Genomic DNA, 27,308 nt, shown 5'->3' on the forward strand with positions numbered 1-27,308 from the left:
GACATTTATGTATGGATACATCAGAGGCGTTTCAAAACCAAGTGTCTAAAACTGAGTTGTGGATCAACCCAAAGTTACCTACTGGGTAACTCAAGCTGGAAACCTGGGAGGTGTTTTCTTTATTCGTCCTCATCTTATCTTTTACTCAAAGATTATTTTTACTTCCTGTATCTTAGTTATCTTAGTTGCTCCCCTAACCCAGCACACAGATTCCTCATCACCGTTCTGTTAGATAAAGTTCTCAGGATTCCTCTCTGTTGGAGAACTGCTACCATTTCCCAACCCCAGGTTCCACCTTTCAAAACTGAGTTAAAGTCCATCCTATTCTAGGGCTTCCACGCTGTTGTATTGCTTATGACATTGTGTATATTTTACTTGTCTGATTACATATTTACTTAACTAGAACTCAAGTATCTTGTTTTTGTAGCATCTGTGTCTAGCATAGCGCTTGCTTACTTTGTTGTTGCTCAATCGCTACATCTTACCTGACTCTTTGCGACCCAATGGACTGCAGCACGCCAGGCTTCCCTGTCCTTCACCATCTCCCGGAGTTTGCTCAAACTCATGTCCATTGAGTTAGTGATGCCATCCAACCATCTCATCCTCTGTTGTCCCTTTCTCCTCCTGCCTTCAATCTTTCCTAGCATTAGGGTCTTTCCCAATGAGTCAGTTTTCGCATCAGGTGGCCAATGTATTGGAGCTTCAGCATCAGTCCTGCCAATGAACATTCAGGACTGATTTCCTTTAGGATTGACTGGTTTGATCTCCTTGTAGTCCATAGTGAATGTACATGAATAAATGAATAATGAATGCACAAGTAGAGAGGATAGGCTTTTGGGTCAGACCAATCAGGACCTAAAATCTGGACTCTGAGCAAATTAATGTGTTTGGGAGTTACATTTCTAAATCTGAAAATGAGGATACAAATGAGTTGTTTTATGTGAAGCTCCTCAGTACAGTGCCTGGCACATTTTAGGTGCTCTGTAAAGTGCCTTCTGAAACAAAGTAGCCTTTATTATTGTTCATTGTTTCCTCTTGCTGCCTAGTACTACTTTTGTAAACTGAATTCATTCTCTAATTCTTAGGGCCTTGGGAGAAAGAATCTGTAGCAAGGTCTCCTCTTTATTGCCAAATGTGATTTTTCAAAATATGGTAATATTTAGTGACCAATTTAGAATGGGAAGAAAAAATAGAAAACTGACTTTTCAAAGACACTGTGAAACCTCACTGACATTAATTCCCCCTTTTCCAAGTGTGGCCTTGTCTCGTTTTTCACACATTTCCCATCTCTAGTGCAAGTTCACTGCTAGAAGAGTGAACTTAAAGTGCCCTAGGATCTTGTCAACAAAATATTTAATTTTGTTCAGTATTTCTCTGCTTCCCAAAGTGAAGGACACATTTATATATCATAGAAAGGTTTAAAACTACCATTGGAACAAAAAGGTTTGTTTTTCTTCAACAGAGCCTCATAATTAACTAGGAATTTCATTAGCCTGAACATCCCACTGAAGTATAGCATTTACGTGGCGGGTCTGCTTGACCACTGCTCCTTCGTCCACCCTTTAAGCGTGGCCAGAATCTCAAACCATCTATTTCACGCGAGTACGTTTCATGTTAGTACGTTTCACTTTAGTAGGGTTAGTTACTGTTGTTTTCCTCATTGCTCAAAGGGGAGCCCAAGGAGTGCATACAAAAAATAAATAGGTGCACACTAGCTCAGGCTTTGCAGTTAACTCTTCAGTGTGAGCCTGAGTGTCAGTTACCTTCAAGTGGAAGACTGCAGAAGAGAGGATCCCTTTGCTTTCCTGGGGGCGGATTTAAAAGTTGCCAGGGCCGCGTCTACAGGACGGGCGGGGACACAGCGCCCGATCCAGGGCCGGGCCGGGTCGGGGGCGCCTCCGCGGATGCTCACCGAGCGAGCGCGGGGTGCGGACCGCCTTCCCCGGAACCCCGGCCGGGCAGCTCCCGGGCCGCGCGCCGCTCCCGCCGCCCCCCGGCAGGTCCCTACCTGCGCCGCGGAGCGGGCGGGCGGGCGGAGGGGCGGGGAGGAGGGACGGACGACGCCAGCCGCCGCGGAGCCGCCCGCCGCAGGCCATTCGCCGGCTGTAGCCCCGGAGGGCGGCGGTGCGGCCGAGGGGCCAGCGCGGACCTCGGGCGGCCCGGGCGCTAGTCCTGGGCCGCGCCTCTCTCCCTGCTCGACCTCGCCGGGAGCCGGGGGCGGGCCGCGCGAAGGTGACTTAGAGAGACCTTGCGGTGCCGCCCTGGGTCGCGCCTCCCAGCTGGGCTGGAGGGGAGGCGGAGGGACAGGCCGAGCGCATTCGTGCGAGAGCTGCGAGCTGCGCTGGGCGGAGCGCGCCGCCGGGGGCAGCCCCGACCCCGGCCCAGGTGGGTGGGCGAGTGCCGGCGCCCGGGCGGCCTCGCTCCGGGGCGCCGGGGAGGGGGCGGCCGGGCGGGATCGGGGGCTGTGAGTGGGTCCGAGGAGAGTTGGACGCAAGCGTACGGAGCGCGGCCGCTGGCGCCTGGGGAGGGGTGTGCGGAGCCGGGGACCCTGTCCGCCCGGCCGCGGTGGGTTTGCAGTGGCTCCTGCGGGAAGAGCCGCTGGGGTCAGGGGTGGAGGGGGGGACTGTAGTGGAAGCCCCTTAAACGGGTATTTTTCTCGGCTCAGTATTGGTAGTAGGTCAAGTAGGGCCGGAGTGGGAGGAGTAAGACAGTGAAAGACATTGTTGTCCTAAATAACCTTTTCCAACTTAGTGATTTTTTCGTTTGTCTCTGCCTTGGCTGACATTGAGATGAACTTAACCGTACGCTGTTCAGAGGCTGCTAAAATTCCCCGAAAAAAAACGGAGGAGGGGGAAATGCTGGAGTGGATTGAGAAGAGAAAGGGAAATCATACTGGGGTTGGGGAGCGGAGAAGTGGCTTTTAACTTTGTTTTGATTAGCGATTTTTGATTACTCATAGGCTTTCTTTGTAGCCTAAACCAGTGGAGTCACGTTCTGCAGCATTCATCGTATGTGGCTAGTTGTTTTGTGTTTTCTGTTGTGCGGGGTTTGTTTTTTTTTTTTTTCTTTTTTCTTCCTGGATTTGGAGGGAGGGTGGTACTGGGGAAGATGCCAGAGAAGAGCTTCTGCAGCTTTTGAGAGTTATTAAAGCTATTAAAAGTTTCTTAATTTTAATCGGGTTCAAAGACAGAACGAAGGCATATATATCATTTAGAAGACATAGCATTGCTTAGCAGGAATCTTTTGCAGAAGGGAAAAATGCTTGAAATGCGTGTTGGTGGAGTAATGTGTAGGCTAGAATCTGGAGATCTAAATATAAATTTCCTTTTCAGTTTGAGGACACATCAGAGTTAATCTCCGGGCCAAATAATGTTTGATTTTGACCTGGAAGCTGTTGACTTTGGCAAGTTAGCTCAGCTTCAATTGAGTAGATATTTAATCTGATCGTGAAGACCTGAGAGCTATTTTAGCCTTTGTCACAGTGCGGCTTTTACTAGATTGGGGGCCTAATGGGATTTGTATCACTGTGAATATAATGGCAGAACTCTAGGCTTCCCTCTGTAGAAGCTCTTTAAACGTTAATTTCAGGGGATTTCTGTAATGGTGAAAGTGGCCCACATAATCTCCCTTCCCTTAGTTGTCTACTGTGCATAATGGGGGGGGGGATTAAAAAGTTTATTAGGTTTTCCATATTAAAAGCAAATGCATCTACTGATAATCAAGGTACTATATAAGTACAGTTCAAGCACATTTTAAATATTGTACATAATTTGCAAGATAATTGTGCAGCATCCTATTTTAAGCTCTAGAGTTTTTTACTTTGTTATTTACATTTTCTTAAAAAGGACTGTGAATTGTGATTACGTAGTTATGATTGTTTATCAACTCCACGAAGACTGTAAGGCAACTTCTAATTCCTTTAAAAAGTAGAAGTTTAGAATTTTTATTCAGTCTACATTATTCCTGGATTTTTAGCTTGTTGTGTATACAATCCAGAAGTATACTGATGCAAACTAATTTTAGAAGCAGCTGGGACATAATTAAATGCCAAGTTTATGTACCCTTAAGCTGGTTTTCATTTTGATAACTTTTGTGAACTTTTTGAACAGAAATACATCAGGTTTCTATTAGTGTGAAGTGTGTGGTTTGTGTGTACTAGCCTTGCGATGCTTGGTGTGATCAAGACTTACCCTGATGTGTTTTTGTATCTCATAACCTGCAGACAGTTCTGTTTGTGTTGTTTGCTGCCATTTTCTTATCAGAGGATGTGCGGTGCCCAACTTCTACTCTAGCTAAAGAATTTTGAATGAGTTATAGGTATACATAATTTTCCTCTCATTTTTAACTTCAGAGTGTTAAAGATATAACCCCTGTACATCTTTCTAATGATCCACGATGGACTTGATATCTGTTACTTTATGCAAAATCTTCTCTTTAGTTCAGTAAGTATCTACAGAATGTTTACCTTACCAGATACTGCTGTACCAGTCTGTCTCCATAAAACTTAAGAGATTACTGCAAGAGCCAGATGACTGGGCTCTTAGAAGAAAGCGCAACATATCCAGTGGAAGAGAAAGGGATGAATTCCAGCAAACAGTTCATTAAGACTGGAACAGAGGGGGATAAGTAAAGAGAAGTCAAGGCTAGATGAATAGAAGCAGAGTCTTCTTGAAAAACTCTGTTAAACATACCTGAAGACTTTGGATCATTTGGGGCAGTTAGAATCACTGAAAGAGTTTAATCAGGGGAGAGATTTAATCAGATTTGTTCCTTATGAGAAGGATTAGAGGGCAGGCCTGAAAGCAGGGCGGCCAGGTGCAGAAACTCAAGAGAGAGATAATCAGAGTCTGAGCCCAGCTGGTGGCTGTGGAAAAGAAGATACAGAGCAGAGAGAAGGAGGAGACTTTGAGATAAACAAGATGACTAGGAGCCGATCATAGATTGGATAAAAGGAATGAAGCAGGTGGAGTCACATAACCTTAGTCTCAGGGCGTAAGTTGTGGGCTAGGAGGAGTCTGACGTAGAGGGTAAAGGGGAGGATGAGTTCACCTTTGAACACGCTTGACATGCAAATAAGATCCTCCTGACTAGTCCAGGAAAAACTTGGGAATCTTTAGATTGGGAGTCACCTGGGTTTTACATGGTGATCCAGGCTGAAGAAGTAAACATCACTTAGGAGAAGTGTCCCTTGAAATCAAAGGATTGAATTCTACCTCTGGAAGAGAGCCAGTGGAACGGACTGAGGAAAAGCAGCCTGAGAAGGCAGAGTCTTGACCAGGGAGCCCAGAGGACAGGAGGCGAGGAAACAACTCAAACTCATCTGTTAGATTTGGTAGCCAGGTGTCTTTGATGAGGGAAGTGTTCAAAGCAGGAGAGCATGAAGCCTGGCTGCAGTGAGCAGAGGATTGAGCGGGGAGTACAAAGTAAAAATGATGAAGATAGACTGGGATTCAGTCTCTGTAGACAGTCTGTGGATAATTACACTTTTGTTCCTTTCTTTCAGTCCTTCACCTCATATATTTTTCTTCTTGCTGCCCTGGTAGGGCCTTCTAGACAATGTTGAAATAGAAGCCCAGATGGTAGGAATCTTTGTTCGTGCGTGGTAAGTTTTTTTGGCCTCAAGGCATGTGGGATTGAACCTGTGTCTCCTACGTTGGAAGCGCAGAGTCGTCAGCACTGGACCACCAGGAAAGCCCCTGCCCCTAGTGTTTAAAAGGAATCTAATGATTGCCTGTTAAAATATTTGGTGCATACCATTTATAAGGTAAATGAAGTTCCCTCTCATTCTTACATTGCTGAGGGTTTTTTAAATCATGAAAGGGTGTTAAACTTACCAAATGTTCATTTGTCAAGAGAATCATGAGGTTTTTCTTTTATTTGTTAAGGTGGCAAGTTCTATTTTTAGATTCTTTTTAGTGATAAACCATCCTCGTGTACCTGGAATAAACTTAATCTGGTCAAAATGTATTATTTTCAACATTAGCCTCAAGTTCATTTCTTTCGGTTTTTAGCATCTGTTTATAAGTGAGATTGGTCTGTAGTTTTCCTTTTTTGTTCTGTCCTCATCGGGGTTTAATATCAAGGTTACACTGGCCTCATATAATGAGTTCAGGAGTGTTCCGGTTTGCTGTTCTCTGAAAGAGTTGTATAAAATTGAAATGGTCAATTCTTTTAAAATTTAGTGGAATTTTCTTATAAAACCAACTTTGTGAATTTTTTGACTGCTAATTAAATATATTTAATGGTTATAGTGCTATTTTAGTTTTCTTTTTCTCTTTGGGTCAATTTTGACGCATTATATATTTCAAGGAATTTTACCTTTTCCATTTAGGTTTTGAAATATGTTGTTGTAAGGAAGTTCTTAATATCCTTTTATTGTCTTTTTCACCTATGTTTGTTATGTGATTATATATTCCCTTTTCTAATCTTTTCCCATTTTTTCTAATATTTGGCCATTTCCAAATGAATTTTTCTCTTTGTAAGCTCAGACTCATTAAGGCTTTGATTATATTTCAAAGAAATATCTAGCTTTTATCTAGTTCATCTTTTTCTTTTAAATTTCTGTAGTTATCTCTATCTTTTATTCTTGAGTATCTATACATTTATTCTGTCTCCTTAAAGTGGATGTGTTCAAAATTCTTTTCCAGATTTTAAGTTGTATGTTTAATTCTAGTGTTTTCTAATTTAGTGAATATATCACGGTTAGCTTTATCCATTATTTTGATTATTTTGTGGACTTGAATGAAATATTTCCTAGACTTCATCATTCCAGATGAAGGGCTGCTAATGTATGTAGAGTTTAGTCGCTGAGTCGTAGCTGACTCTCTTGCCACCCCGTGGACTGTAGGTGCCAGGCTTTTCTGTCCATGGGATTCCCCAGGCAAGAATGCTAAAGTGGGTTGCCATTTCCTCCTCCAGGGAATCTTCCTGACAGGGATCGAACCGCATCTCCTGCACTGGTAGGTGGATTCTTTACTGTTGAGTCACCAGGGAAACCTATATGTAGAATAATACCCTCCTAATATTTAAAATACCTGAAACTTCTGGAAGGTTTTGGTGACTTAGTTTTTTGTTTTTTTTTTCTCTTATCCAACTTTCCTTGTTTTCATTGCTTGGCATTTCTGTCCATTTCTCTTCCCCACCTCATTGGTCACTTTCTTTCTCTTTCCCTCTCACCCCCTCTTTTGTATCCCTAGATACTTTATGCAGTGGAAGAAGGATGACCGTCTTCCCTTCCCCTCTTCCCTACTTTTTTCTTCTGTCTCCCGAGCTTTCTACCCTCTGACCCCCACCCCACCTCCATACCTGGAGAATTCTTCCATTAACTGCTTCCACATAGTCTGTCTTGTTCCTTCCTTCTTAGAACCCTGGCTGCAGTGCAAAGGAGGAAGATGCCAGTAACTTGGGTCTAATTTCCTTTAGATGCTCAAAGGTTCATCATTCTGTATGTCATGATTTTTATTATTCCTTAGGCAGTTCAACTGACAGCAAGGTTAGGAAGAGGATAGGGTAGGCCTAGGGAGGTGGCCTAGATAGTGGAGTATGAGCTGCTGTTACTTAGAGTCCTGAAATGTGGTCTCCAGTGTTAGTGACTCAGGACCTCACATTCCTCCTGTGTAACAGGGTTATTGACATAGATGCCTTCTCTCTACTTCATGAGTTAGTGCGAGACTCAAATAAGATAAGCATAAACCCGTCGGTCCTATGTAAGAGAGCCTTCTCATGCTTATTTTTCAGAAAAATGTCTTGAAAGGATTTTGTGCTCAATTCAGGGACAGAGAAGTGGCATAAAAGTGGTTTGTGGCCTGGGGTGTTAGATCAGAGAAAGGAGCTGTGCTCAGCGATCCAGCAGGATTCATAGGGAGGCCATCGTCCTCTGGGGCGGGGAGCTCACAGCCTCCCTGGCTGGAGACACAGGCACGCTGTTACATGTGGCAGCCGGATCCTAAACTGCATCGATACCATCTGTTCCTTTACCTGTGGTTTTATTTGATGCATTCAGGACACTGTGCCTTTGTGAGGCACTTGAGAAATCACCCTGCACTGAAAATGTTGATATGAGGGAGATTTTGTTGTTCCAGGGTCTAAACAACTGCATTACAAATGAAGTTTGGGGATATAATTCTCCTTAATAAAATTTCTTAGAAATGATTTAAACTTTCAGTATTTTCTTCACTTATTTTTGTTACTTTATTTTGTGTTATGGATGAATTGTTTAAAATCACCAGTCAGTAGGCTCAGTCTTAGATTGTAGAGTGTCTCCTTTGGTGCTGTTAAGGTTTTATTGCGGGCTAAGGAAGACTCTTGAGAGTCTCTTGGACTGCAAAGAGATCCAACCAGTCCATTCTAAAGGAGATCAGCCCTGGGTGTTCTTTGGAAGGAATGATGCTAAAGCTCAAACTCCAGTACTTTGGCCACATCATGCGAAGAGTTGACTCATTGGAAAAGACTCTGATGCTAGGAGGGATTGGGGGCAGGAGGAAAAGGGGATGACAGAGGATGAGATGGCTGGATGGCATCACCGACTTGATGGACGTGAGTTTGAGTGAACTCTGGCAGATGGTGATGGACAGGGAGGCCTGGCGTGCTGTGATTCATGGGGTCGCAAAGAGTCGGACACGACTGAGCGACTGAACTGAACTGAAGGTAGATCCCAAGCTTCCCAGGTGGCTCAGTGGTAAAGAATCCACCTGCCAAGCAGGAGACTCTGGTTTGATCCCTGGGTCAGGGAGATTCTCTGGACTAGGAAATGGCAACCCACTCCAGTATTCTTGCCTGGGAATTCCATGGACAGAGGAGCCTGGTAGGCAACTGTCCTTGGGGTTGCAAAGAGTTGGACACAACTTAGAGACTAAGCAACCACAAAGGTAGATGGGAGTGTACAACGGAGAGAAAAGTAAAGACACCTCTTCCACTGTGATGCCTCCAAACAACAGAGTTTGAAATAACTGATACGGTCGATCTCTTCTTCATTTTTACAGATGAGAGTAGGGTCTGGGGAGAGGGCTTGATACCTCCCCGAGTTTGTGTAGTTAGAAGGGGCTACTCTTAGAGCCAGAACCAGGAATCTGCTTCTAATTGCTATGCTGAAGAACAAGCTACTATATCACACACAGCTTGAATTAGGAAAATTCATCCGTTATAGAGAAGACAGTTCACCTTGTTTCGAAGCTGAACTGGCCATTTATAAGCTAATTTCTCAGCTCGACAAAAGGATAACAATTTTAAAAATAAGCAGATGGCCAAGAATATTGCAGTGTCTTCACATTTTGCACAGAATAGCTGTATTCCAGGTCTTCAACAGGAAACACTATCTTTTTGTGAACATTTTGCTTGTTGTAGAGATCACATTTTTTGGAATACATAGAATTTATCCATGTCTCTAGATATTCTAAATTTCATCCTAAAATTAAACGAGACTATCAGAATGCTACAGCCTGGGTTATATTTTCTTGATTTTCTGAAAAATGTCCCTCACTGAATTTTAAGTTGCAATTACACCTTTGATTTCTATTGAGGAGGCATTTTAAGAGCTGAAAGTGGCATTATTGGTTATTCTGCAAATACTCTTAATCCCCTTATATATTACACTGAATGAGAAATTAGAGTCAAGGGCAAAGAGGGAATTTGTTTTCCCTGAAGAACCAGTTTTTGTTTTTTTTTTTTTTCCTTGTGGATAATTAAAAGGGCATAATTGTATTTCACTTTCTGTTGTGGCCTTAAGAGAATTCAGCCCCAGGTTTGTGACTTGTCCGCGGTGTCTGTGTAGACGCCATTGCTTGTAGGTCCTACCCTAATCTGCGCCTGAAGTCATTCTGTTTTCATGGTTCAGAAGTCACAGATTACAGCATTCTCTTGTGAACCAACTGGATGTGGCTGGGCCTCAGAGTGCATTCAGATACCATGATGGTAATTTGAGTATTTTTCTGCAAGTAGTAAATTCTAAGTAAATAGTTGTTAAAATGTTTGGAATAGATTTGTACTTAATAACTGTGGTTTTATCTTATGTGAAGAACATACACATTTTGATATTTAGTTGACTTTGTAATAGATCATTGCAAGAACCCAATTTACACTGTATAATGGATGTTACAATGGGAGCCTTTTTTTTCTCATGTTAATGCAAATCAAACTAACTTTATATTTTTTATTTGCAGAAAAAGGTTTAATTATTTTTATTTGTTGTAAAATTCACATAGCATCAAATTTACCATATTAACCGTTTATAAGTGTATAATTCAGTGGCATTGAAGTACATTCATACTGTGGCGTAACCATCACCACCATCTATCTCCAAAACTCTTTTCATCTTCCTAAACTGAAGATCTATATCCATCAAACAATAACTCATCATTCTCCTCTCCTCCCAGCCCTTGGAAATCATTATTCTACTTTTTTGTCTCTGAATTTGACTACTTTAGGAGTCTCATATAAGTGGAGTCATACATTATTTGTCTTTTTTTAACTGGCTTATCTCAGCATAATTCCTTAAAGGTCCATCCATGTTATAGCTTGTGTTAAAATGTCCTTTTTTTTTTTAAGGCTGAATAATACTGCATTGTATGTAAATATACCACATTTTGTTTATCCACGCATCCATCAGTATTGCATTTGGGTTGATTCAGCCTTTTGGCTGTTGTGAATAATGCTCCTGTGAACATGAGTGTACAAATATCTCTTTGTGTCTTTGCATTGAATTCTTTTCCGTGTATACTCAGAAGTGGAATTGCTGAATCATGTGGTCTTTCTATTATTTAGTTTTTGAGGACTTACCATACTGATTTCCATAGTGGCTGTACCGTTTTCCATTCCTACCAACAGTGTGCAAGGGTTCTAATTTCTCTGCATCTTCACCAACACTTTTTCTTTTCTGGGTTTTGTTTTTGTTCTTATGGTAGCCATCCTATTGGGTTAAAAAAAAGAATTTTTTATAAGTGGAGTTAATCCTGTTTTCCATCCACATATTAACCCTATGGTTGCCAGACTCTCTCTTCTTACATTGGTTCATAATTGACCTTCAGAGCAGTAGGCTTCCTCTTGTCAAACCATTCAGAAGTTGCCCTGGCTGACGTGTGGTGAAGGATGCACACTCTCAATTCTCCTTAGTCCCTTCTTTTTCCTCCAGCCAGTAAAAAACAGCCACACAAACCACAGATGATTCTTAAGGTTTCCATGGACTTTAGACTTTTGGTTTAAGTCCATGTATGTGTATTCTTCTTTAATACTATCTTTCTGTACTTTAGATACTAAATGTTGATTTGTATTTTGAAAGATAATTGCTCAGTTGAAAAGAATTATGTTTGCATAGGAAAATGAAAGCGAAGATATGTTTGAATCATGGAAGATATAAAGGATGAGACAAGGAAACTGAAACACAGTTGACCCTTGAACACTGTGGGTTTAAATTGCATGGATTCACTTACATGCCATTATTTTCTAATAGAAAATACTACAGTACTACATGGTCTGTAGTTGGTAGAATCGGCAGATGTGAAAGAATCTTGGATATGGGAAGAGGATTATAAGTAACAGTGGATTAACCCCTGCATTGTGCAAGGATCAGCTGTACTTGAGAAAAGTCAGGCCTACCTTCAGTTGTGCAAGGGAAGTAATCAAATAAATGTAATCAAGTAACGTGTTAGTCAAGACCAGAGCATGATAATTCTAAAGTGTTAGAATTGGACTGGGAATTTAACATATTCTGTAGTGAAATTATTATTATTTAATCTTTAGTCATATTTAGGAGTACAGAATTTCTATAAACTCTGAATATTTTAAAAATAAGATGGAAACTTGGGAAAACGTAACCACAAAATTATAAAAAGGGATCTTAGAGGCTATATAATTTTCCTCCCTTTGCAAGAATCTTATCTCCAACTTCCTGCCAGCGAGAGGTACTTTTTTTACATGCTGTGTAAACACTGCCATTGATGGGCATACAGGTGGTGGGTGCCGGTGGTTACAGGCTTGGAGCCTCAGTCAAACAGACCTGGGTTTGAGCCCGGGCTCCATCATTTACTGGTTCTGCAGTCCTTGGCGGGTCATGTCATCTCAGTGAGCTTGAGTTGCCTCATAATTAATGAAACCTACTTCATAGGATTGTGGGAGGGTCACATGAGGTGGCGCACCAAGTATTTACTGCCACAGCATCTGACGCATGGAAGACATACCTGGATGTCAGCTCCTGCTCTTCCAGGTGCTGCTACTGCTGTTACACATGGATAATCTTCTAGGGCCCCCCATTCCACTGTAGGAAAATGATGAATACTAGAAAGTTAAAAAATTAAGATGAGGTTTTTCTTTTCTCCTTTCCTTTTTAATTCATGATTTCAAATCTGCTCTGCGACTTTTTCACAGAAAAGTAAAAGGAACTCTTTGTCGTCGTTCAGGCGCTCCATTGTGTCTGACTCTTCGCGACCCCATGGACTGAAGCCCGCCAGGCTCCTCTGTCCATGGAATTTTCTAGGCAAGAGTACTGGAGCTGGTTACCGTTTCCTACTCCAGGGGGATCTTCCTGACCTAGGGATCGAAACCTAGTCTCCTGCAGTCTCCTTAGAGATTCTTTACCTCTGAGCCACCAGGGAACTACTGAAAAGGAACTACTTCTCTTGACCATTCCTCTGGTATTTGGAGCATCCTGTAAATTCCTCCTTTCCCCAAGCCAGACATCTCCAAGTTCCTTCCGCAGTTACTCGTGTGTCAGCCTTTCCAGACCCTTCCTTCTTACTCTTCACAGAGCCCCTGCGGGTATTGTCTTGAAAACATGTCCCCCAGAAATGAGCCTGGCACGAGTCCCGTATGATGCCCTGTGGGGTGAGGCTGCCTCTCCGGCCTCTCCTTTGCTTCCCTCTCACCCAGCTCACTTTGTTCAGAGGACAGTGGCCTCCTGTTGTGCCACAGACTCACTGGTGAGCCCCTTCCTCCCTTGGAACTTCTGCTCCTCCCCTTCCGGAGCACTCTTCCCTGACACCTGCCTGCCTCGCCCTCACCCGGGTCGGCCTTCAGTCCAGTGGCGCCTGCCCGGGTGAGTCCTCTGGACACCCTGGCTCCCAGGGCTCCCTTCCCCCTCGCACCTTTATTTTTGTCCTTAGCGTTTCCACCGCTTAACACACCGTGTGTTTCCCGCCTTCACCTGTTTCTCTCCCCACGGTAGACCGGAAGCCGTGTGCGCGCAGGTATTTTTGTCCGCTGCGTTCCCTGCTGACGCCCGCAGCCTGGAATGCCCGGCATGGTGTAGGCGGCGGATGAATGTCTGTGGCCTGACAGCACAGTGCGAGCGAGGATCGACTTCCCTCTCCTTAGAAGCCAGATCGTACTCTGCTGGGAAGGGGTGCTTGGGCGCCACTGGTTCAGTCATGGCTTACTTTTTCTTTTGGGAAAAAAAAAAAAAATTCAAAAGATTTAAGTGCACTTGAAGTAGGAAAAATTAGAATCCATGTTCATTGTCGCCAGACTTTGAAAATTTTTCCAGTCACTTTGATTGCTTAATCAACATTTTATATAGAATCTTATTTGCTCATAAGGTTTTTGTTTTGCAAAAATCAATATCGGTCATTAAAACAAGAATATGTATTCTTTAACTGTTACTTAACAGAGCTTTCCAAGTAGTGGGCTTAAGAGTCATGATGTTTTCAACCCTTCGACTGGCTGGAACCCTACGCCAGGTGCTTGGTCTCTGCTGCGTGTCAGGACTTGCAAAACTTGGGAAGCACTGCTTTAAGACACTTGATTCATTAAAAACAAGTTGTTTGTTTTTAATTGGAGGATAATTGCTTTACAATATTGTGTTCGTTTCTGCCATACATCAGCATAAATCAGCCATAGGTGCCCCCTGGCTCTTGAACCTCCCATCCCATCCCTCTCCTCTAGATTGTCACAGAGCACAGGTTTGAGCTCCCTGAGTCATACAGCACATTCCCACTGGCTATCTACTTAACTCATTATTGACTGGGGGACTTTTGCAGAAACTGACCCCTGTGGCTGGCGATTTGTTTTGTAAATGAATATTGAATGATCTCCAGACAATAAAGTCTGTGTAACAAAAGACATATTGTAAGTAATAACATCTCTGGTCAGTAATGTGTTAAAACGTTTTCTTCAGATAGAGTTAAAACCTATTTAGTTATGATTCCGATGTATCATCCCCTCGACCCCCAGTTTGAGAACCATGAAAACTACTCATCAAAACAGAATAAACCATCAAAATTCTGTGGACTTAATGGTGTTCAACATGTATGTTAGAAAGGTGTTTCCGGAGACAGAGCTGAAGGCATTAGAAACAGGGAGTCAGCGATGGTGGCAGGGCTGTGCAGTGGATTAGTCCTCAGCAGTGAAAAAGACAGAACTGCTCATGCTTGCAGCAGCATGAATGAATCTGAAATTCTACTGAGCGAAAGAAGCCAGACCCAAGGAGTACACTGTGCATAATTCCATTTATTTGAAGTTCAAGAGCAGACAACTCTATCGCCTGAGTTAGAGAAATCAGAGCAGTGGTTGCCAGAGCTGGACCTGGGAAGAACAGGGAGGGTGACTGTAAAGGAGGGCAGGGACCCCAGGGAAGGAGCAAAGAGAAATGGTCTATATCTTCATAGTGGGGCTGGTTACATAGGGTATTCGTTTGTGACTATTCACTGAACTGTGCATTTAAAATTTGATTTTTCATTGCATGTAAGTAATCTCTCAAAGTTCATTTAAAAAATTAAGAGTCAATAGGGTGTTTCTTCTGCTATTTATAACTTTTTCTGTTTTCATCAACAGAACTTGCAACTACAGAGCCCTGGAATAAGATCTGACAATAAGATCTGTTTAGATTAGGATTTAACTTCTTTGCTTTTAAAAATGATTGTTTACCTCTAGTGGCATATCTCTAAAAAGAGAAATGCATTTCAAGGATACATAAGATATATAAATCTGTGGTGAGTGATTATATAAGAGTAAGCTATTTTTAGGTAGAAGCTTTGCAGCCATGGTGAGGCAAGAGTGTGCTTAACAGAATCTCAGATTGGGTTCCTATAGTAGATGGCTAAGAGAGCCTTGCACACTGCACTATTGGAGAATACTTTATAAGTAAGCATCATTTTGTATTTGATGCAAATACAGATTTTTCATATTTGTGAATCTGATGCAAAAGTTTGCAAACATCACTTCATAAATAGACACATTTAAAGATATTTTGCTTATTGTGAAATTATGAGACACAAAAGACATAAAAAAATTCTGTAAAGTATAGGCAAGAATATAAACACTAGAACCTGACAACTACTGGCAGGAGGTTTTGATTGGTCTTGGTCCGTTCATTGGCAAATACATAGAGTATACAATGCAGTTTAATATCCTTCATTGTCTTCAGTAGTATCAGAGTATTTTTCTTTGTCATACATATTCTTTGACAGTATATAAGAAATGTATTGTTTAAATTCCCATTGTCACTAAGTGAGCGGTCTTTTCACTATGCCCTTGCTAAATATGCTCAGTTTTTTAGCTGTATTGAGGTATAATTGACATACAATAAATTGCACACATTTAAAATGGAGTTTAGTGAGCTTTGATGCATGTTAACATTGTAAAACCATCATCATTTTCAGAATTAGGAATAATTCTGTTACTCACCAAAGTTTATTCCTGCCTTAGTAGTACCTCACCCTCTTTCCTGTCCACAGGCAGCTATTGGTTAGCTTTCTGTCACTGATTAATTAGTGCTCAGTAGGCATTTCCTAGAATTCTACGTATGTGGAATCGTACCTTTGTGGGCATGGTAGAGGTTCAACTTCTTTAATTATTTGCAGATCCATCTGTGTTGTTGCTCAGGGCAATAGTTCATTCTTTTTTAGTGCTGAGTAGTGCTCCATTTTATGGATGTACCACAGTTTATTCACCTCTTGATGGACATTTGAATTGTGTCCAGTTGTTGGCTCCTGCACATCTTTGTGTGGACATAGCCTTTCATATGTCTTAGGTGAATCAGATCAGATCAGATCAGTCACTCAGTCGTGTCCGACTCTTTGCGACCCCATGAATCGCAGCACACCAGGCCTCCCTGTCCATCATCAACTCCCGGAGTTCACTCAGACTCATGTCCATCGAGTCAGTGATGCCATCCAGCCATCTCATCCTCTGTCGTCCCCTACTCCTCTTGCCCCCAATCCCTCCCAGCATCAGAGTCTCCTCCAATGAGTCAACTCTTCGCATGAGGTGGCCAAAGTACTGGAGTTTCAGCTTTAGCATCATTCCTTCTAAAGAAATCCCAGGGCTGATCTCCTTCAGAATGGACTGGTTGGATCTCCTTGCAGTCCAACTCTCCAGAGTCTTCTCCAACACCACAGTTCAAAAGCATCAATTCTTCTGCACTCAGCCTTCTTCACAGTCCAACTCTCACATCCATACATGACCACAGGAAAAACCATAGCCTTGACTAGACAGACCTTTGTTGGCAAAGTAATGTCTCTGCTTTTCAATATGCTGTCTAGGTTGGTCGTAACTTTCCTTCCAAGGAGTAAGCGTCTTTTAATTTCATGGCTGCAGTCACCATCTGTAGTGATTTTGGAGCCCAGAAAAATAAAGTCTGACACTGTTTCCACTGTTTCCCCATCTATTTCCCATGAAGTGATGGGACCGGATGCCATGATCTACGTTTTCTGAATGTTGAGCTTTAAGCCAACTTTTTCACTCTCCATTTTCACCTTCATCAAGAGGCTTTTCAGTTCTTTATTTTCTGCCATAAGGGTGGTGTCATCTGCATATCTGAGGTTATTGATATTTCTCCTGGCAATCTTGATTCCAGCTTGTGTTTCTTCCAGTCCAGCATTTCTCATGATGTACTCTGCATATAAGTTAAATAAACAGGGTGACAATATACAGCCTTGACATACTCCTTTTCCTATTTGGAACCAGTCTGTTGTTCCATGTTCAGTTCTAACTGTTGCTTCCTGACCTGCATACAGATTTCTCAAGAGGCAGGTCAGGTGGTCTGGTATTCCCATCTCTTTCAGAATTTTCCAGTTTCTTGTGATCCACACAGTCAAAGGCTTTGGCATAGTCAATAAAGCAGAAATAGATGTTTTTCTGGAACTCTCTTGCTTTTTCCATGATCCAGTGGATATTGGCAATTTGATCTCTGGTTCCTCTGCCTTTTCTAAAACCAGCTTGAACATCAGGAAGTTCACGGTTCACATATTGCTGAAGCCTGGCTTGGAGAATTTTGAGCATTACTTTACTAGCATGTGAGATGAGTGCAGTTGTGCGGTAGTTTGAGCATTCTTTGGCATTGCCTTTCTTTGGGATTGGAACGAATATTGACCTTTTCCAGTCCTGTGGCCACGGCTGAGTTTTCCAAATTTGCTGGCATATTGAGTGCAGCACTTTCATAGCATCATCTTTTGGGATTTGAAATAGCTCAACTGGAATTCCATCACCTCCACTAGCTTTGTTCGTAGTGATGCTTTCTAAGGCCCACTTGACTTCACATTCCAGGATGTCTGGCTCTAGGTCAGTGATCACACCATCGTGATTATCTGGGTCGTGAAGATCTTTTTTGTACAGTTCTTCTGTGTATTCTTGCCATCTCTTCTTAATATCTTCTGCTTCTGTTAGGTCCATACCATTTCTGTCCTTTATCGAGCCCATCTTTGCATGAAATGTTCCCTTGGTATCTCTAATTTTCTTGAAGAGATCTCTAGTCTTTCCCATTCTGTTGTTTTCCTCTATTTCTTTGCATTGACTGTCACTCAAAACATATTTATCACTTCAAAATAGAACCCTGGGGATGAGATGAGATGGGGAGAAGGGTGGGAGGGAGGTTCAAGAGGCAGGGGACATATGTATCCCTATGACTGATTCATGTTGCTGTATGGCAGAAACCAACACAACATTGTAAAGTAATCATTCTCCAATTAAAACAAAAACAAAAACCCTGTACCCATTAAGCAGTCACACGGTAAAGCGTCTACCTCCCATGCGGGAGACCCGGGTTTGATCCCTGGGTCGGGAAGATCTCCTGGAGAAGGAAATGGCAACCCACTCCAGTATTCTTGCCTGGAAAATCCCATGGACGGAGGAGCCTGGTGGGCTACAGTCCAAGGGGTCGCAAAGAGCCCCATGCCCAGTCCTGCTCCCAGCCCATGAAAATGACTAATCTGTGTTTGTCTATGTGGATCTGCCAGTTTGGGGCCGTTCCTGGAAGTGAAATCATTCACGTGTGGCCTTTAGTGTTACTTCTCTAGCTGTTTTCGGGCATCGTGTGCACTGTAGCGTGTATCAGGACTTTCTCACTCACGGTGGTGTAACACATCTTATTCCTTCTTCCATTTATGGATATTTGAGTTGTTTTTACCTTTGGGCTATTGTGAATAGTGTTACTTTGAACATTTTGACACAAGTATTCGTTTGGACACATTTCAGTTCTTTCAAGTATATACCTAAGAGTGAAGTTTCTGGGTCATATGGTAATTCTGTGTTTAGCTTTTTCAAGGAACCACTGCAGTGTTTTCCACAGTATCTGCACCATCTTACGTTCCCACCAGCAGGGCACAGAGATTCTATTTTTCCACATCTTTGCTAACACTTACTTTCCTGGTGGGTGTAAAATGATACGTCATTGTTATGATTTGCATTCTTCTAATGGCTAAAGATATTGAGCCTCTTCTGCTTGTTGGCTACTTGTATATGTTTGGAGAAAAGTCTGTTCAAGTTCTTTGCTCATTTTAAAATTGGGTTGTTGTGTAAAAACCTTTGGTCAAAATAACTGCTTCATCAGGATATTACATTTATATACATTTGTATATATACACAATTTTTCCATAAAACATTTTTATTTAATTATTATTGAAAATATATCTTCTTTGATACATTTTTCCCTTAGAGGTTCATTTAAATAAAAAAACAAACCTAATTCTTGTAGTTCATTACTCTAACATGGTTTAGCCAAGACATGTTCAAAGCAGCTGTAATTTTCTATAGAGCAAATATCCAACACTAAATTGTTTTTCTAAATATCTTCAGCAGTTTTTTCTATCTTACAGCAGTATTTTCTGACATAGGAATATATCTGAATTTTTCATCACATTATCTTCTGTCTGCTGTTTTCTGTACTTTGAGAGTGTTTTCTTAAGTGATGTAGCTTTTTGTTTTTTCTATTAAAAACCATTAAAAGACTGCTAAATATTTGATTACATTTAGTGAAGAAATTTAAAGGCTAAAATTTCTGTATGTCTTATGATTGTAAGTAAACCTCCTCAGATTTCTTCAGTGGTATCTTCAGCTGCTGGATGCTCAGATTGTAAATGGTGAGAAAAATGTCATGACTTCATGTGCTTATTAGTTTGTATCTCAAGACATAATGCATGCACATGTGCTCAGTCGCGTCTGACTCTTTGTGACCCTATAGACTGTAGCCCACTAAGCGGCTCTGTCCATGGGATTTCCCAGGTAAAAATACTGAGATAAGTTACCATTCCCTTCTTCAGGGCATTTTCCCGACCCAGGGATCAAAAGAAAGAAAGTGAAGTCGTTCAGTCATGGCCGACTATTTGCGGCCCCATGGACTGTAGCCCACCAGGCTCCTCCATCCATGGAATTTTCCAGGCAAGAGTACTGGAGTGGGTTGCCATTTCCTTCTCCAGGGGATCTTCCTGTACCAGGGATCGAACCTAGGTCTCCTGCATTGCAGGCAGACGCTTTACCGACTGAGCCACCAGGGAAGCCCAGGGATTGAACTGAGACTCTAACATCTCCTGCATTGGCAGGCAGGTTTTTTACCACAGGTGCCACCAATAACCCATGAATAGAGGGTGACCTGCACACATGCAGATTTCTAGGGGTGTGTGTGTGTGTGTATATATATATCCCTACATACATCCATATTTTATATGGTCTTCTGGACAACTGGCTTATTGTCATCTGATTATATGTGCTCTGTTTTGTTTTTTAATCAGGGTAGCTGATAAAGAGCTCCTGCTGGCAGTAGAAGCCTTTGCTCTATTCTCTTTGCTCCTTTTGTTACCATCATCAGTATCATCTTCAGTCTGGAGTTCTTTTGGCATGGTCTTGATGCTATGGTTGTATTTTGTGAATTAACTATAAATCTAGATAATACAGTCCATAAGTCCTTATAACCACGCTCTTACGAAGTGCAGTGTGCATCACGATACCCTGAAAGCAGCCGCTTCGGTCAGCCTCTGAGTGGGGTCACCCCTCTTCCCTGAAGTTACTGGGCATCCTGCACTTGACCCTTGACCAGGTGATCCATGGAGATGCATGTGATGGCACCGTTGTCAGTCTTGTCTATATCGTATTTGTATATGTAACATACATTCTAACATTTTTTACAAAAGTAAATATAAAAGACTTTCTAATATTTGTATGTCTCATGGATAAACACACTCCACTTTGGAGACTGTAAGGGAAAGCAAATAAAGAGCCATTAAAAAGGTTAAAAGTAATGCTGAGTTTGCATTTTAAATAGGTGTACTGGGTAGGAGTGTGAAGCGGCTGTCTTTTCTCCTTCTGGACTATAAATTATCCAAGGATTCACCAATCTCTTCTTCTGCTTTGTATCCCTAGCCCTACCTTGAAATATAGTAGTACATGCCCAGCAAATATTTTTTAACTAAATTGGAATTCTCCTGAATTGGCAATTCTTCTTTGAAAATTAATTAATTTTTTGGCTGCACTGGTTCTTCCTTGCTGTGCACGGGCTTGCTCTGGTTGCCTCGAGTTGGGGCTACTCTTTAGTTGGGGTGTGCAGGCTTCTCACTGCGGTGGCTTCTCTTGTGGACCACGGACTCTAGGTGCATGGGCTTCGGTAGTTGCAGCATGTGGGCTCAGTAGTTGTGGCTCGCAGACTTAAAGTTGCCTCATGAATATGGAATCTTCCTGGACCAGGGATTGAACCCATGTCCCCTGCATTGCAAGGCAGGTTCTTAACCACTGGACTACCAGCGAAGCCCCTAAACTGGCAGTTCTTATCCAGAAGTCACCTTAGAATACTTAGTGGTGCTTTTGAAAAAACACTACATGGCAGTTTCAAGTGTTGGGGGTTGTTCCAAATACCAAATTCTAGTTAGGAGGAAGGAAGCAGATAAGCAAGCAGAAAATAGGACTGTGCCCTTCCCTTTAAGGAGACCCGGTGAATTCCTTAAATTACTTCCATCTTGGCCAGAACTTAGTCATGTGGTCACAGCTGCCAGAAAGACTGAGCAATAGAGTTTAAGATGGTGTTCATTTTTGTTCAGTCGCTAAGCCGTGTTTGATTCTTTGTGACCCCATGGACTACAGCATGCCAAGCTTTCCTGACCTCCACTATCTCCTGGAGTTTGCTCAAACTCAAGTCCACTGAGTTGGTGATGCCATCCAATCATCTCATCCTCTGCCGCCACCTTCTTTTGCCCTCAGTCTTTCCCAGCATCAGGGTCTTTTCCAACAAGTTGGCTCTTTGCAGCAGGTGGCCAAAGAATTGGAGCTTCAGCAACAGCCCTTCCGATGAATATTCAGGGCTGATTTCCTTTAGGATTGACTGATATTGTTTATTAACCATGTTTCAACATAAAATAAAAAATTTTTTAAGAAGATGCAGGGCAGTGAGTTCAGTTAACAAAGTGGGTTTCTTACTAAGGAAGAAGAGGACACTAGATATTGGGAGAAATCACAGTACATGGACCTTGTTCATTTTTTAAGTCTTGAGGCAGTAGGTTGGAGCTGAAACTGGGCCTTCTGATAAAAAACCAAGCCAGCTCTACAGCTGCTCTAGGTACACTCTTCATAGTGGAGAATCTTAGCTCTAAGCAGGTTAGGAACAGAAGAGATCTTTAAAAAAAAGAAACTCTTCTCCTGGAGGGTGTGGTTGCAGTCAGGTTCCTAGTCTGTGTAACAATCTCACCATTTTATAGTGATGTCATTCCTGACAGGAGTCCAAGGGATGGTTTTATAACAAATGCTTTGCTGTGGTCCAGGCAGCTCTGCTTGCCCTCCCTCATCTGTCTGGCCCATCAGTGTAGTAACCCCATCTACCCAGAAATGTGAGACCCTCTGGCAGTCATGTATGGATGTGAAAGTTGGACCGTAAAGAAGACTGAGTACTGAAGAATTGATGCTTTCAAACTGTGGTACTCTAGAAGACTCTTAAGAGTCCCTTGGACTGCAAGGAGATCAAACCAGTCAATCCTAAAGGTAGTCAACCCTTGTACATTCATTGGAAGGATTGATACTGAAGCTCCAATACTTTGGCCTCCTTATGCAAAGAGCTGACTCATTGGAAAAGACGTTGATGCTGGGAAAGATTGAGGGCAAAAGAAGAGGGCAGCAGAGGATGAGATGGTTGGATGGCACCACCGACTTAGTGGACATGAGTTTGAGCAAACTCTGGGAGACAGTGAAGGACAGGGAAGCCTGGTGTGCTGCAGTCCATGGGGTTGCAAAGAATTGGACATGACTGAGCGACTGAACAACTGCTTCTAAGACTGTTGATTGTGAATTGCTGTCAACAGTGTTACTGGGTGTTTTGATTATTGGCAATGCCATGGGTTGGAAAGCTTACAGGGTTCCAAGTTAAAAGATCTTGGTTTCAGTTTTTTATTCTTTTGCTAACCTTTGGCAAGTTACTTAAACTTTATGATCTTCAGTTTAAATATATATGCATTCCTCATACTGTTGTTAGGAAGATTTAATGAACTCTAACAGTGTGTAAAAGTGCCTTTTAAAAACTAAAATGCTCTGCGTGTACTTTATCAGTTGTTGACACAGTAACAGCCCTGTGTAAGCAGAACCATTGTTTACACAAATGCTTATGAAGTCCTTTTTTTTCTTTTTTTGGCTAGGTGAACTCTTATACTGAAGTTAAGAATACACAGATTTTAAGAGACATTTTTGCTCACTTGAATGACTGGTTCTGGAATAAACTGTGAAAAATAATACTTCTTAATACTGGTTAAAGAGATTTTATGATAAAAGTCATTTTGCATTTGGTCAGTCCCCATCTATTTCTCCTGGTACTGCACTCCTGAATTTTCTTCATTTTAAAATGCTATTTCAGCAGTTAACTGTTGAGCATGTCATAGGCAACCCATTCTGGGCACTTAGGGAATATAGTTATGAACAGGTATTTAATGGAGAATTTAAGAGACATGGTTAAAAGAATAGGCCTTTTAAAATTCCAGAACTTGTATTGAGTAGGTTGATTTGGAATTTTACCATTTTCATATAGCCAACAATGATTTTTGATATTACACTGAATTTGTTTGCAGTGCATTTAATACATGCCATTACATGGCAGTTTAACATCCTGTTCTGTAATTTACATGATAGATAAAAACCTTCTGAAATTTTTAATACACTATAATCTAGAATAATTTGGAGATTATATATTGATGTGGTGCTTTTAGGAATGTAATTCTATAAGTGCTAACTTCTGGAATGTAAAATGTTCTTAGTTATGGAAAGTACTGGTTATTGTAGTTCCTTATGTGACTGTTACAGTTTCAACTGACTCAGCTTTGCAATTGAAAGAGAAAATTACTATGAGATCTTACTTGTACCGAGTTATTTTAAATGCCAGAACTATTGACCAAGGGAGTGAAGTTCATGTGTATTGAATGTGCTGTTGGTGGCATACCATGCAGTGAATGGTACTTTTGTTTCAGAAGACATTTTTCTTTTTTGCTTCTTTTTTTTTAAAAAAAAACCTGTAAAAACCTCAACTTAGACATATTGTCATTTGTCTGTAGCATTATTCTCCCATTGGTTTTATTTTTATGAGAGGTTATTTTTAAAATCAATCTGACAAAAATAACTATCAAATATTCTGGGTTTATATTGATTCAAGTATCTTAAGCCCTTGCTTTTAAAACTCATCTATGTACTACATTGCTTGAGTGACTATTTACTGGGCTCTGTCCTACATGTAGGACTACACAGTTATTGCACAATTACTCCTTGATTTAAAATGTCTGAAGATACATTTGAGAGTAATGGATTTAACAGATGATTAGCAATTACCAAGCTCCACTGCAGTCATTTTACTTAGAGCTGTATCAGTAAGTCAACAAGCAGATAACACCCTCTCCTTCATTCCCAAGACAGAGCTGAAGGGCAGAGAAGTATAGAGGCAATTCCCAGCAGGGTTTCCTTTCCTGTTGGCTGGAGCCAGATTGAGGAACATGGTAGTGCCAGTAAGAATGGAGTATGTAACAGTGCCAGGAGCAAGCCATGGTCTCCTATAAGCAAAGGGAAAATGCAGGAACAGCTGCTTTGTGTTGGGTTGACCAGATTAGTGTGAATGAGGCTTTGGAGGGCCTTGGATCTGATCTCCTTTGAAATCTCATGGTGTACTTTTCAGTGCTGTGTGTAAGGCACATGCTGGGACCTACTGGTTGAAGACCTCTTTGTTTCCTGTTCTCTCTAGTTCTTACGTGCACCAAGGCAAAAGGAGCCACTGAAAGAACACTCGGGTACACATACCTACCTGTCTGCCTCTGGACACATGTTGTTTAGTCTCTTAGCTGTGTCCAGCTCTTTTACGACCTCATGGACCATAGCCCACCAGGCTCCTCTGTGGGATTTCCCAGGCCAGAATACTGGAGTGGGTTGCCATTTCCTCCTCCAAGGGATCTTCCCGACCCAGGGGTCAAACCCGCATCTCCTGCATTGCAGGTGGATTCTTTGCTGCTGAGCCACTGGGGAAACCTGCGTCTGGACACATACATGCTGCTTTTTTCTCCTCCAGCTAAGGGTGAGATGTCTTGTCTTAGCGAAGGCCAATTGTACTCATATGGATTAGATCCCATCCTTTTTTGCAAACTCAGAAACATTATTCTAGCAGTTCTCTCCTTTGACTCCTATATCATTAATTTCCCTTTTGTTGACTCTTCCCCATAGATGTAGAAACACGCTGGCATATATTTCATAATAAAGCCTTATTGACCCTCACCCCCTTTCAGCAATTGCCCCAGTTCTCTCCTTTCCTTTCTAGCAGAAAGAATGGGCCATACTTGCCTTTTCCAAGTCTCCTCTCATTTCTTCTGACTCCTGTGAAGCCTTTGTCTTCAGCATTCTCTCACTGTTCTGCTAAACCTGTCCTTGTCAAGGTCACCATTGACTTCCTCATCATCAAATCCAGAGGGCTTTTCTTAGTCCTCATGTTATTTGATCTGTCATCAGTGTTCAACATAATCACTTGTTCCCCCTTCTAGTACTTTGTTTAGGCTTCTAGAATTAGCACACACTCCTGAGTTTTCTTCAGTCAACCCCCCACCTTCCACCTTTTTGTGTGTGTTTCCTTTGCTGGTTCTTTCTTGTCTCTCCTATCAGAGGGAAATCAGTCCTTAGATTTCTTCCTTTGCCTGTCTCACTTTCTCCCTTAGTGATTCTATCTAGTTTTACAGCTTAAAACATAATCTATTTGCGAAGGACTCTCAGATTGTATCTCCAGCCTGGAATTTGTCCCTGAAGACCTGCTTCCCTGGTGGCTCAGTCGGTAAAGCGTCTGCCTGCAATGCAGGAGACCTAGGTTCGATCCCTGGGTCAGGAAGATCCCCTGGAGAAGGAAATGGCAACCCACTCCAGTACTCTTACCTGGAAAATTCCATGGATGGAGGAGCCTGGTGGGCTACAGTCCATGGGGCGGCAAAGAGTTGGACACGACTGAGTGATTTCTTTCTTTCTTTCACTTATCTACATGACATCTGCACTTGAACGCCTGATGATACCTCCCACTTACCATGTATGAGTTCCTGCTTGTTCCAAGTCCTTCCTGTAGTCTTCCTGCATTGGGTCACGATGACTCTGTCTTTAACTATGGAGTCATCCTTGACTCTTCTCGCATCCTGTAGGCCTGCCTTCAGAATATATGCAGAATCTGACTACTATTCATCACCTCCATTGCTATTATCCATCTCTTACTGGGATTGTCCCAGTAGCCTCTTAGAGATCTTTTTAATTCTTATTTGCCCTCCCCTCCAGGTCTCTTATTCAGCTTTTATCAGTCAAAGAGATTGTGTTAAGGTGTAAATCAAATAACATTACTCCTCTGCTCAAAGCTGTCCAATGGCTGCTCTTGTCAGTCAGAGTCAAAGCCAGAGTTCTTATATTAATCTGTAAGGTCTGTGGTCTTCCTGGGTAGCTCAGCTGATAAAGAATCCTCCTGCAATGCAGGAGACCCCGGTTCGATTCCTGGGGCAGGAAGATCCACTGGAGAAGGAATAGGCTACCCACTCCAGTGTTCTTGGGCTTCCCTGGTGGCTCAGATGGTAAAGAATCCACCTGCAATGCGGAGACCTGGGTTCGATCCCTGGGTTGGGAAGTTCCCCTGGAGAAGGGATAGGCTACCCACTCCAGTGTTCTTGCCTGGAGAATACCCCTGGACAGAGGAGCCTGGTGGGCTACAGTCCATGGGGTCGCAGAGAGTCAGACACGACTGAGCAACTAAGCACAGCACAGCAGGCTCTGTGCAGTCCCCCTCCCCACACACACCTTCCTTCCATATACTCCCTCATCTGAATCTCCTCCCATCAGACAAATCTGCTTGGCTTCTGAGGCGTCTTTATTTTTAAATGTCTTTCTTAGTAAGAGGAAAACTGGGGCGGGCAGGGGAAGAGGGGGAAAAGGCTTGAGAAACAAGAAAATTTGTGCAGTTGGAGAGGCATTGGTGAGATGGCGTAGAAGCAGGGCGTGAGAGTCAATGAAAACCCTAATGTGTGCAAGGGCACTTTGTAAATCTATAAATCAAAGTGTGTGCCTACCATCCAGTCTTGAAGATGTGTTTCCATACTTGATCATGCCTGGGACATGAGATCAAATCTTATTTTTCCTGAACTGAGAGCATGATTCAGCCTAGCTGTGAACCTAGATAACCTCTGCTTGCGTTCACATGAGAGCGCTGTGCCTCCCACCTCCAGTAACGCTATCATCTTCTACAAGCAGAAGAGCCTTTGTTGTTGTTGTTCAGTTAAGTCTTGTCCGACTTGTGACCTCATGGACTGTAGCCCACCAGGCTCCTCTGTCCATGGGATTTCCCAGGCAAGAATATTGGAGTGAGTTGCCATTTCCTACTCGAGGGGATCTTCCCGATGCAGAGATAGAATCTGTGTCTTCTGCATAGGCAGGTGGATTTTTTTTTTTTTTTTTTTTTACCACTGAGCCTCCAAGGGAGGCCGGCAGAGCCCTTACCCAGCTGTAAAGGACCAGACCCACTTTTCAACAGCAATGTGGCAACAGCAGAGAAAAGTCAGCATATCATTGGTCCTCTAACCACAGAAATAAGTCTTAATGTAATTCTTTATCTAAGAGGTAAAATTAGATGTTTTTGGATTTAAGATGTATTT

General features: G+C 42.3%; 1 protein-coding gene and 2 non-coding genes across 16 annotated transcripts in view; 2 read left to right on the forward strand and 1 right to left on the reverse strand.

The window, feature by feature from the left end:
• OSBPL1A (oxysterol binding protein like 1A) overlaps positions 1-27,308 on the forward strand; it is a 230,388-nt gene that overhangs the window by 107,185 nt on the left and 95,895 nt on the right. For 3 of the 14 annotated variants that reach the window (XM_005224096.4, XM_059881023.1, XM_005224097.5), the window contains exon 1: positions 2,264-2,385. The exons of 6 other annotated variants lie outside the window; for them this stretch is intronic. Coding sequence is in view for 2 of the 8 variants with exons in the window: in XM_024984541.2 (XP_024840309.1) it covers positions 1,905-2,000 (96 nt within the window). In the remaining 6 variants the exon portion in view is untranslated. Of the gene's footprint in view, positions 1-1,894; positions 2,001-2,098; positions 2,233-2,263; positions 2,386-27,308 lie in introns of those variants that run through there. 5 more of the 14 variants (XM_024984541.2, XM_024984544.2, XM_024984546.2 and 2 more) reach the window with 4 other exon arrangements.
• On the reverse strand, positions 19,622-19,694 carry TRNAC-GCA (transfer RNA cysteine (anticodon GCA)). The gene has a single exon. It is a non-coding gene; the product is annotated as a tRNA-Cys (tRNA).
• Positions 25,445-25,517, forward strand: TRNAC-GCA (transfer RNA cysteine (anticodon GCA)). The gene has a single exon. It is a non-coding gene; the product is annotated as a tRNA-Cys (tRNA).

This window comes from Bos taurus, chromosome 24 (genome assembly GCF_002263795.3).
Source record: "Bos taurus isolate L1 Dominette 01449 registration number 42190680 breed Hereford chromosome 24, ARS-UCD2.0, whole genome shotgun sequence".
Taxonomy (NCBI): Eukaryota; Metazoa; Chordata; class Mammalia; order Artiodactyla; family Bovidae; genus Bos; species Bos taurus.